The 12,388-nt window shown below is 40.1% G+C and overlaps 1 protein-coding gene and 1 pseudogene across 1 annotated transcript; both read right to left on the reverse strand.

Moving 5' to 3' along the window:
- Positions 1–976: 976 nt before the first annotated feature.
- On the reverse strand, positions 977–4,482 carry LOC149107366 (uncharacterized; the record flags this gene model as incomplete). The annotated part of the gene is made up of 1 exon (XM_089297134.1): positions 977–4,482. A coding segment is annotated over one exon (1,560 nt), but the record flags the coding sequence as incomplete, so codon positions are not given.
- A 1,744-nt stretch (positions 4,483–6,226) lies between these two features.
- Positions 6,227–7,686, reverse strand: LOC149107367 (uncharacterized; annotated as a pseudogene).
- Positions 7,687–12,388: the final 4,702 nt, after the last annotated feature.

The following is a 12,388-nucleotide window of genomic DNA, read 5'->3' on the forward strand; positions in this document are numbered from 1 at the left end:
TTAGTGAAGACCACCAAAATATGAGTATGACGGTCACACTATCGCAGCATATGCTTCTGTTCTCTGCTGGTCTAGACTTACTATGATTCCGCAGGAAAATACAAATGGAATGAAACAAAAAGAAAGTAATGCTATAATAAATAGCATCGTTGTGACAGATATCTCGGAATTTGCGAGGTTTATTGTTTGCTGTCCATAACTCTGCGATGCTTCGTTTGCTTGCACTTGCTGTTGGTGATGACGAATGATTCGGTAAACTTTAAAATAGGCCAAAGACGTGGTTAGGTAGCAAGTGAGCATGGTTGCAATAATTGCAACTCTCATGCTTTTGCCATGGCTGTGTTAATCATAAGCTAAAACACGAAAAAACAACTGAAAGAATCGAAACGAGCAATATTATGATGAGAGAGAGACAACCACGACACGATGTGACTAAGGATCATCGAGACATGTACAGCCATCGTTCAACGGACATAGGTGTTATGAGGCAAACTGTTGTGTTAATGTTCCTAACCCAGAACCCTTACTATAATTATATATAAACAAACAACACAACCAAAACATTTGTGGGGAAAAGGGGTAAGGGATGAAGCACTCCAATGAAGAATTCTAGGTCACTTTTCCTAGAGGTGTAAGGATCGCCCTAGGGATGATAATCCCCTAGGGTACTCAGTACGAGGTGGTAATACTCAAGAGGGGGTGATAATCCCCCAAGGGTACTGAGTGAGAGGTGATCATGCTCTCTAGGGCGTGATAATCCCCCAGGATGCTCAGAGAGAGGTGATAATCCTCTCTAGGGGGTAATAATCCCCCAGGGTATGGAGAATTGATAATCCTCTCTAGGGGTCGAATCCCCCAGGTTAAGGAATAATAAGAGTCTATGGGGTAAAGGGTGACCTCTATGGGAGCACTTCATCCCCACCAAATACACAAAAGGTGTATTCCCCATAGACGATAAAAACGGTACATTCATGTACATGTTACAAATCAAATCAAATCTCAAAACTTTGTTGCTTAGAAATATATGCAGCTACTTCAGCCCTTTGAGCACCAATGGGTCCAACATCTAATGTCTCCTCACATATACATGATGGGAGTGAATCTCATAACTTGTGGGTAGAAATAGTAGGTAAAATAAAAATAAAATAAAAATAAAAATGCTGGATGCCAGAGAGGAGAAAATGCGTGTTGATATTGGGGCACAAAGGGCTTAAGTACAGTGTAAATACATCTATTTTGTTTTAAAATTCTCCCATTAAGGACTTTGTAACTGACTGGGCTAAAGATGTGTTTTACTAGCGAGGGTTTTTGAAACGTCAGATAAAATAGAATGAGGAACTCTTACGTACCGCTCGTAACAGTCTGATGACCACCTACCCATTGTTTTAATTAGCCATGCGGGGAGCCCAGCTGATGCTGCTGTTGTGGCAGCCCCAATTCTGTAACTATGCCCAGCGTAATGGGAAGAATTGAAACCTGACCGGGACAATAGGGCCCTCGTTTCTGACACTAGGGCTGTTTTAGTCAGGGGTGTGCCCGAGAAGTATATGAACAAAGGCCCGGAGGAGGTGTCTCTTGCCCGCAGGTATTTTTGCATGGCCAAAATTGGACAGAGGGGTAGGCCAGTTTTCCCTATAGTTATGGTGTGGCCAGAGCGGAATGGGTCTGTTTTGGAGGCTTTGATGCTCAATTTCATAAAGTCAGGATTGCCCTGGTGAGGGAAGAACCGAACATCCTCTGAGGCAAGGTGAATCTCAGGTGAAAATTTTGAGTTGCATGTGAGTTCACCCAATCTCAGAAAACCAAAAAAGGCTAATGTCATCGCAGCCCAGACCATGACTGAATCAAAATGTTTGGTGTAGGGAACTGCTAAGAGAGCATAAAAAGCTGCAGGTGGTGGATAGTTATAGGGAGTCGTACCCTAGTACGATCCCCTAGAGAGCGTTTGACTCACCGGCAAACCAATTGAAGGCGCACAAATTTTTTCAGATCAAGCTCATAACCCATACGGATATGAAGGTGACGAACAGCCGCAAGGTAGCATTTTATCGAGGAATGTTTTATAGATTGAGCTATATATGCAACAAATTTCATTAATAATTCTTCACTGGCTGGAGACATCGGTAGATTTGTTGGCCTGTTAACTGGCAGAAGTCCAACAACTGCTTTTCCCCTGAACTGTAGGTCTGATTGGTGGAGGCCGCGATTGACAGTCCAAGGTACCGCTGAAAGTCAGCATTCAGATTTGTAAAAGTTCCTGTGGAACCGGGCACGGACTTGGGTCTGCATATGGAGCCAGCATACGAAATCGTTTGAACTGAAAGCGAGAAAGGGAGTCGGCGATTTCATTTATTTTGCCTGCGATGTGTTGAACTTGGATGTAGATATTGTATTTGAGAGTTAGAAGGGTCAAGTGACGAACTAAATCCATGACCCCTGGTATACGAGACCGTTTGGAGTTGACAATGATAACTACTGACTCATTGTCGCAATAAAAAAGGATTCGCTTGTTGGAAAAATGTTCACCCCACAAATGGCACGCAACAACTAGAGCAAATAATTCTTGCCAGGCAATGCTAATACCTGGCTCTCCTAATTTTTGGTGGGGCCCCCAGGGCCAGAAAACCACTTGGATTTGAATATTCCCCCATAACCAAGTGCGCCTGATGCATCTGTGTACAGCTCTAGGGTCTCCGAGTCAACCCAAGCAGTTGCCAGGAGAAAACTGGCCCCATTCCAGCTAGCAATAAATTTCTGCCACATGGTGAAATCTTTGAAAAAACCCAAATTGAGCTTGATGTGGTGGTGGGGTTGCTTGACATTACGAGTCAATTCGATCATCCGCTGTAGGAAGGGTCTTCCCGGGGGAACAACCTTGCAGCCTGAGTTGGGCCAGCAGTTTTGTCAGTTGCTATCGGGATGTTAAGACTCTTGAATGAGAGTAACATACTGGTTAAACTCTCTTGACAAATTTTGACTATGAGGGGGCAAAGGTGACGCAGGCTCGATAATAAGGAAATCGTCCAGGATATGACAAACAGATGAAATTGAGCACTTGTTCACTAGGATCCACTCAATGGCGTCCGAAAGCTGATTGAATATGTATGGCGCACTCCTCAAGCCGAAAGGTAAAACTTTTTCATAGTAGAACTTTCCTTCCCAACAGATACCAAACAGTTCGCAATCTTTGGGTTTGAGAGGTATGAGCCGAAAGGCAGATTCGATATCAGTCTTAGCAGGGAAACATCCTTGCCCAAGGCTTTGGATCCCTTTGATTGCATTGTCTATTGTAATGTATTGAAGGCTGTGGTCCTCCTTTGAACTGAAATGATTAATACTAGTTGCTCCTGACTTCGGGAATGACAAGTGAAAAATGGTTCTAAATTTGCTTGAGTGTTTTTTGGGTACCAAACCAATGGGGGAGACCTGAAAGTTGGTAAAGGGCGGGCTGTCATAAGGGCCAGCAATGCGACCAAGAGCTACCTCCTTAGCCAGGTTGGAAGCTACAATATCGGGTTGGGCCAATGCTGTGGGCAGGTTTTTGCAAAATCTGGGGACCCGGGGCCCAGTATAGCCAACGCATGCACCATACCTAAGATTATGGCATAACTGATTAACTAGTGTACGGTTGGGATGACCATCAATAACTTTTTCTAACGAGTTAACATTTACTGGAGTGGATAATGGATAATGTTTACCCTTAGTGCTTAGATTTACTAGATGTACTGGATTTGGTATCTTTGCTGTTGTATCTGCTTCGTGGAGGGTTGGAGGGGAAGCTACAGTCCCGCCCAGGTGGGAACCCCTGCACTTATTGCAGACGTGTCTAAATGCACATGGCTCTCTAAGACAGGATCCTGTCCTGTTGAAATTAATACAGGTGCCTCTAGGTGCGGCCCCGGCAGAGACACTGACATGGCGTCCTTTTGAAAAAAGAGGGTATTCCTCCCTCAAAACAGAAGGGGCCACTGTAAATATCATGAGCCACAGCTGCTGGTTGATCCTTGACCAGACAAGTGACTTGTCTAAGGAAGCCTTCTGACGGAATTTAAAATCGTATATACACCATCCCAGGCCCTTATGAGACTGAGCTGCATACCTTATAATGCTCATGTACTGCAAAAATTCCTGAGATCTTAAGGGGAATTTACGAATAAAGATACTCATATAAGTACTGAATGCGGTAGTCCACTGTTCAATGTCAGTGATGGAGGTACCTGAGTGGGCCTTCTTGCTGACTTTGATGACACAGTTTTCCATTGTAAGGGTTAGGGGATCCCCATCGTCAAAGGCCGATAGATTTTTAGGTAACAATTTCGATAGTTCAAAGAACTCACCGGACTGGATTTCTTTGACGTAATTAGCTGGTACGTCCTGCAGTGGGTTACCGTGTTTCCATCGAGAGGGTTTGGCATCCCTTGAATAATGGCGGGAGTTGTTTCGTTCTCCTGCGACTGAGCGTTGACTTGTACTCCAACCGCGTCATTCTTCATGGCCTCAACTGCGGCAGGGGCAGCGCTGGTCGCGACGGCTTGCATGGTTTCGTATACTGTCGCTGTAACAATTGATTTGATTTGAGCGAGTTGGACGCTGTTAAAGTTGGCATCTTGACCACCTTGTTCTTGGCCATTTAAGCAATCAACGATGAGTGAGATCGCCCGACTTGGTTACGTCTGTTTACGTTTTTTTGCCCCGCCGACGGCCGGAGCGCTCTTTTGGGCTGCTCTCGTAGCTACCTGCTCTCGCGGAGCTTTTCCATCAGTTGATTTGCGAGTTGTTCGCTTTGTAAGAGCCATTTCCACAAATAAAACAAATAAATTTTTGGAAAATTTTGGTTCTAAATTTTGGTTCTGCGAATGAGAAAGTGCAAGAACTGTGTTGTGCACGGCTGAACATGTGATTATACAGTGCAAGATTTCACGTGCATGGTAGATGCTGATTGGCTAAGCGGAATCATCCGACATGAGTAACTCATATGTGGGAAGTGATCCGTGACCAGAAGTGACCTGATTTAATCTCTTTCCTGGGGAGTATGGCTAGACATTAACTATAATTTACATTTTGGTATAAATTGGCTGCAAAAAAGTAGATGGCAATACTGACGCCAGTTGTGTCTATGGCCTTAATAACTGAATCGTAATCTCTACTGACATTGTACGCCAAGCCAGTAAAAGTCAGTAAACGCTAAATCCACTAAAAATAATATGGATGGTGTTCTCGCAAAAGTCTTCTTCCAGATTACCGCTAAAATCACCGAATTGCCCGTCACTGCAACCGGTAATAAAATAGCAATAATGATGGCACACGAGAGAATAGGTTTGTAGCAGTAAAGGTCCGTTGCCATCGCGAGTTTCATCTACCGAGTCACAAGAAAGAACTTTGTCTGAGATATAAAGCCGTGCTATTGAACATGGTCTGTTTTGTTAGAATACGTTGATGAAGCTGGAGCCAGAAAAACAGGTCGAAATCCTTTTTCCTGATAGTTTTAACATCGATCCAGATAGTGTGAATTAAGTATTGCAGCGTTCACCTGCTGAAAATTTGTCTTTTTCTGTCTATATTTCCTTCATTGTATTCACATTATTACCCCTGTAATAAATTACCTCCGTCAAGGCTTTCCGACTAAACTGATTGCAGCGTAAGTTAAAATAGAAATACATGAATTGAAATTTTACCTATCCAATTTGAATGCGCCGATGAAGTGGTACTACTCAAATTAGTTTCAAACAAAAATCTTTTGAAGTGAGGGCAAATGGAAGGGAAATTTCCTTTGAGGGTTTCTGAAAAATCTGAAAATTGTCGAAATTTCGAAATGCGGCACTTTAACCGAAAACCCCAGGGAAGTAAAATATATAGAACGTGACGGTAATTCCCGTTAAGAAATTTCGAATACTTGGGTATTCATTGAGAATTCGAGAAATTGCTATTCGATTCGCAATCCTGTCTTCAAAAGAGTTTTGAGTATTCTGTATTTTGTGTCCCTACCTAATACATTGTATAGAGTTTACTTCTGATTCTCAGGAAGACAAATCCTGAAATATTACTGAACTGTCCTTAAATGGCCCTTGAAAAAAGATCTGACGTCTAGACAATTCTTTTTAGCTTGGACTGTTAGAATGCAATGATTTAAGAAACACAGTTCAGTTGCATAGAATTGGAATTGACATAAATGCAACCACAGAGTACTACTTTTATGTGGTACTGTTTATTATGCTATACCTGGTGGTTATTTTTTCCTTCCTTCCTTCCTTCCTTCCTTCCTTCCTTCCTTCCTTCCTTTCTTTCTTTCTTTCTTTCTTTCTTTCTTTCTTTATTTATTTATTTTAATATAAATGTAGATGTGGCCCGCCTAGATTAGCCCAGGCTACCTGCGGGCTCTTGTTCTTTCTATTATCGAGCGTTTTTAACTTAATCTGCATACCTATTTCTGTAAAAATTGTAAATATGCGAGTCATAATAATAATAATAAAGTTGTTTTAAGTTGCTGTTGTTCTAACTTTTAAGTCTGTGGATGGAACCCTAGTGTGTAACCATTCAAAAAATGCTATTGAGCAGTACTTCCATGTAGTACTGTTTTCATGTGGTACATGAGTTTGAAGGACATCTTCATGTCCGACCATTCAGATAAGAATCGTTGAGCACTAGTTTCATTTATGTTTTATCTACTTCTTCTGCAGTTTTGTTCTTGAGAAAGACACTGAGTCCTTTGTTGGAAATAACCTGAGCGCAATTCACTTAGATCGAAGCCTCGCTCTTAAGTAGCAATCTCAAAACAATTGCTTGACTCCGTTACGAATATCATTCATCCTCCAAAGGTAAAGACTTGGATTGAGTGCAGAGGACAAGAGTAAAATCAGCATAGACAAACAAAAGGCGACACCTAACTCTAAACTCCTCCCCCAAAAAAGAAACATGACAGTGGACACAACAAATGGCAAGAAACAGACAGAAAATAGCAGTAGAATTTGAAGAATCGAGACCACAGATTTCTTGTACTTTGCCAGATCTATTGCTGGTTGACCAAAGTTCTGAGACGTTTCATGTTCTTGGACTTGCTGGCGGCTTAAAATAGGCGAACGACGTGGTAACAAAACAAAAGAGCATCAGGGCCAGTATCGTAGTATACACATCACGGCTATAAGTTTCATACTTAACGTCGCTAAAAAGTCGTACAACAACTAAGGGTATTGGTAGAATCAAAACCACGGTTATTGTTAGGTAGCCACGATGGGCTGTAACCAAGGATCTACGATACATGTGCAGCCGTCGTTCGATGGATATTAGTGTTATAAAGACCATTGTAATACTAATAAAGTAAGTTCCACTTCCATTACCAATTGCTAATAGGGTCAAAAAGAATTTGGGATCGTCGCAGACCTCTTTAGGTTGTGTTAAGAGGGTCAAATCGACTGCAACAACGAAAGGCTGGGCGATGAGTCCCATGCACAAATCTTAGATTACTAATCCACTCAGAAGGATATGGAATGGTGTTCTTTGAAACGTCCTCTTCCAAATTGCCGCCAAAATGAGTGCATTTCCCACAACTGCCACATGTGAAGAAACGCCAATTAATACGGAAGTCGAAAAAATAGCTGTGTAATAGAAAGATGCGTTTCTCCAGTTTTCATCAATCGAGCTACAAGAAAAGGACAACGCCTGTTGTTGATTGGAAGCGTTACTGAACATGTCCTGTCTTAGGTCAAACTCGGTCAAAATGAACAAACTGTACTCTCGTTATGGGAACGAACACAAAATAGTGTTTCATCAGGCAAGTTGATGGACTGCAAACACTGACCTCTTAAGATTTTCGCTTGATAAAACAAATAGTGGCCTTAGCCAAGTTCCATTGATGGACTGCGTGACAACATAGAATGGCAGTAAAATTGGAACAAACGTTTAACAAAGGTAATTAGCATTAGTTATCTTTTTGTGATAGCGAGAGTATTAATTCGCAAAGGAAATGAGTTGTACTCGCTCAATACAACGGGAAAAATGATTACAAAGGCGTTTTCTTTTCATGATGATTGATTATTCCTTTCTGTCTCTTAAGGTAAATAACTGATGAAAATAGCTCTGAATAGGAAATCCAAACAATTCAAAACAACCTTACTAAAGTCTTATCTCTTCATCACTTTTTCAGTGCTTGTCTCGGAAGCATATGGTTTAGAAGCAAACAGCTCTTCTTTATGAGAAATATAAAATTTTTCTTTCAACCCAATTCCAAGAATAAAGTGTCCTTTGTGATAACACATGGGGAACATTTCTATATTTTATCACTGTTTCTGCGGTTACTGACAGATCACGGTCAAACTGGGCGCGTTGCTGCAGCTTTAGGATCATGATGTGAGATAATCAAAGGGACAGAAATCATGCCAGTAGTATGTTAACTTGCAGTTTAAAGGTAGAATGATGTCGAAAATCAAAATAAACGCACAATTAAGACTGTCATGACAGGTGAAAGTCGATGAAGTTTGCACTCCACAATTTAATCTCACGACCCAGTATAATATTAACTGTAGCTGTTCAAGAAGTATTTGTATGACTTCGGTGACGGTTCTTGAACATCGATGCCTTGTTTGCATGCATGCTTTGAAAGTGTAATTACGGTTACACAATTCTAAACAGATACTAACAGCTATTGCACTGAAGATGACAGATGTCTGTCGAACATGATTGTGAAATTAAAAAAGTCTTCTTTCTGATGTTACAAAACTCAAACAAAAAAATACAGTTTAAATTCTAGAGGGATCCGTAAGAACTACCATGGGATAATTCATTCGCCTAGAAACAAATGCTCAAGCAAACTGTTCATCGCGTCGCCTCACGTTCCTTACTTATTCCTACTACATTGAAGTACCGTCTTTCTCGAAGGATTTCCACTACATATAATTAAAGCCCTGTTCATCAATCAATCCGGTTAAAATGTTCCTAAATGTATAAACTCTGTCAAGAAAACCTAACCCATGTTGCGCATTTCCAGACCACATGGTCATCTGGGATCTGTGGTAACACCCTTTGCTTTAATTCTTAAGGACTAATCTTTGTGATATCAAAGGCCTATCAGTAAATGTCAGAGGACTAAACAAATCGCTAAAACGTCGCGCCGTGTTTAGGTGGCTGGATCATCAAAACAGCTCCTTTATCTTCTTGCAAGAAACTTTCAGTCAAAAGAATGCGAAAACACTTGGCGAGCAGAATAGGGAGGCGAAATTGGCTTTAATCACGGTACAAATCATAGCAAAGGGACCATAATTCTCTTTCATCCAAAATTAAATTTCAAGATTGAAAAATAAATTACCGACAAAAATGGTAGATACATAATTTTAGACGGGATGTTTGCAGATACACGACTTGTACTTGTAAACATTTAGGCACCAAATGATGAAGAAGAAACAATAATCATAGGTGGCGACTTTAATTGTACGTTGACTGACATTGATAAGAAGGGCGACAATCCTTTCTCCCGGAAAATACCGGTAATTCAAGAAGTTAATAAATTATATAATATATATGAGCTAACTGACATTTGGAGGCAGCGAGACCCAAACGAAGAAAAGTTTACGTGAAGAAATAAGTCTTTTAAAATAGAATGTCGTCTTGATTATTTTCTAATTTCCAGACAGCTAATGAACCTGACCAACAAATGCATAATCGCTGTCGCTCCTGAAAGGGACCACTCTGCTATTTTTATTCACTTTAAAAGTGCAGAACTCAAACAAAAAAAAGGCCCAGGTTTTTGGAAATTTAATCAGTCACTCCTTCACCATGAAACTTATGTGTCATTGTTACGTGTAGAACTAGAAAATTTCAAGCAAAAGTACATTGATGTTGAAGATTTAAATGTGAGATGGGATCTGATTAAAATGGAGATTAGAGGTTTTAAAGTGAAATATTCCAAAAGCAAGTCTAGAGAAAGAAAATCCACTGAAACTATTCTCCAGAACCGCATTATTGATCTGTTTAAAAGAGCTGAAGCAGAGGCAACTAACAAACATATAATTTGTGAAATTCAAAGCATCAGACTACGCCTAAAGAAGATTATGCAATACAAGACAAAAGGTGCAATTCTAAGAAGTAAGGTGAGATGGTACGAAGATGGCGAACGCAACACCCGTACTTATAAAATTATGACAAAAAGGCAATTGCAAAATTAAAACGCTCAGACGGTCACAAACGATCAATTCGAGATCCTGCGAGGGCAAATGGAATATTATAAAGCTCTTTACACTTCGGCTACGCACCCTGAAAACTCAAACGATAGAGCCTCCGCTTTCTTCGAAAACATTACCCCTGTAGAGAATACGGATCAGCAAATGTGTAAAGGAAAGGTCTCCGATGAAGAATGCCTAAAAGCCTTAAATGATTTCCAAAACGAAAAATCGCCGGAAACAGATGGATTACCTGCAGAGTTTTATAAATCTTTTTGGAAAGAACTGCATCTTGACATGGTGAAAAGTTTTAACTTTGCTTTTGACGCAGGAACTTTGTCAATTTCTCAAAGAAGAGGGATTATTACACTGATCCCGAAACCAAATAAAGACACCACATCACTGAAGAATCTCAGACCAATCTCCCCTCTTATAACGTTGACTATAAAATACTGACAAAAACAATTGCGGAGAGATTAGAAAAAGTTCTTCCAAAAATTATTAACCCTAACCAAACCAGTTGCGTTAAAGACCGTTTTATCGGTGAAAATGTTCGTTTAATTTTGGACATAATGTCATATATACAGACGAGAAAAATGTGCCAGGAGTTGCCCCTTTTATTGATTTTCGAAAAGGTTTTGACACTATTAAATGGGATTTCCTTATCGACACCCTTAACAAGTTTAATTTTGGACCTGACGTTAAAAACTGGGTGAAAATCTTTTACAACAACGTTACAAACTGTGTTTTAAATAATGGCCATGCGTCAGAATTCTTTGCTTTAGAGAGGGGTGTCAGACAAGGTTGCCATCTGTCCGGATTGCTATTTGCAATAGGTATCGAAGCTCTTACCAATGCAATAGGCCCTTTGCAGCTGGGGTCACGTGACCAAATTTTTCCGAGAAAATTTTCATATTATGGGCTATAATTTAAAGAATGCCAGAAATGGAAAGAGCGCATCGAAAATACCAAAATGGCCAAGTTTGAGGCCCCTGGCATTAAAGAGTAAGTTTATACGACAGCTCGAATTTTCGGAAAATTTAGAGGATTTGTATAGAAAATGTTGCTGGAGAGCAAGACCTTGCTCTCCAACAACTTTTTCCATACAAATCTTCTTATTCTTTTAAAAATTCAGACTGTCATAAAATCTCATTCCTTAATGATGGGGGCCTCAAACTTGGCCATTTTGAGATTTTCGACATGCTTTTTCCATTTCTGGCATTTGTTAAGTCATAACCCATAATATTATGAAAAGTAGGTCACGTAATGGCTTAGCTGCAAAGGGCCTATTAGAAATAAGAATACGATAAATGGAATTAAAGTTGGTGAGAAAGAAATCAAAGTGTCTTTATATGCTGACGACACCACGGTTTTCGTGCGAGACGAGGATTCCATCCCAGAACTACTGGTACTTTTAAATAACTTAAAAAATCTATCTGGCTTAGAAATTAACGCTACAAAAACAGAAGGGATGTGGCTCGGTAGTTGGAAAAACAACGTTGAAACTCCGTTCGGTTTTCGCTGGCCACGAGACCCGATAATAGCCCTTGGTATTTTTTTCTCATACGATTTGCGTAAAGCAACGGAGTTAAATTTTATAGAGAAAATCCGGAACCTAGAGTTGGAAGAGAAGAAACCTTATGCTTCTTGGTAAGATAAACATTAGTAAAACGTTAGATCTTTCAAAATTAATTTACAATACGTCAGTACTCGTTATGCCTGAACAACTAATCAAAGAAATTAACTCAATAATTTTTAAATTTACTTGGGATGAGAAGCCCTCTAAAATCAAGAAATCAACTATTATTGGCGAGAGAAAACATGGAGGACTTAAAATGACTGACTTTAATAAAGCCTTAAAAGTCGCATGGATGCCACGCATAAAATCCGAAAACGTAGCATCCTGGAAAACCATCCCTAACGCAACCCTAGAGAGATATGGAGTATTACACTTTTTGACAAATTGTAACTATGACGTTAACACACTACGGGTTGGCAATTTGCCACCGTTCTTTGTTGACGTACTGAAAGAATGGCAAATGACTAAAAATTCTATAAGAAACGAGACCTCACTCACTTATGAGGAGGTAATTTGGAATATTCGAAAAAATATTAATTAATGGTAAACCTGTATTCTACAAAAGTTGGTTTGATCAAAATATAATACGAATCCAGGATCTCCTTCAAGAGAACGGTAAATTCGTGTCCTTTAAAAACTTTTGTTATAGGTTTAAACTCAA

This window comes from Orbicella faveolata, unplaced genomic scaffold, assembly GCF_042242905.1.
Source record: "Orbicella faveolata isolate gen_17 unplaced genomic scaffold, um_ofav_v1 contig_27, whole genome shotgun sequence".
Taxonomy (NCBI): domain Eukaryota; kingdom Metazoa; phylum Cnidaria; class Anthozoa; order Scleractinia; family Merulinidae; genus Orbicella; species Orbicella faveolata.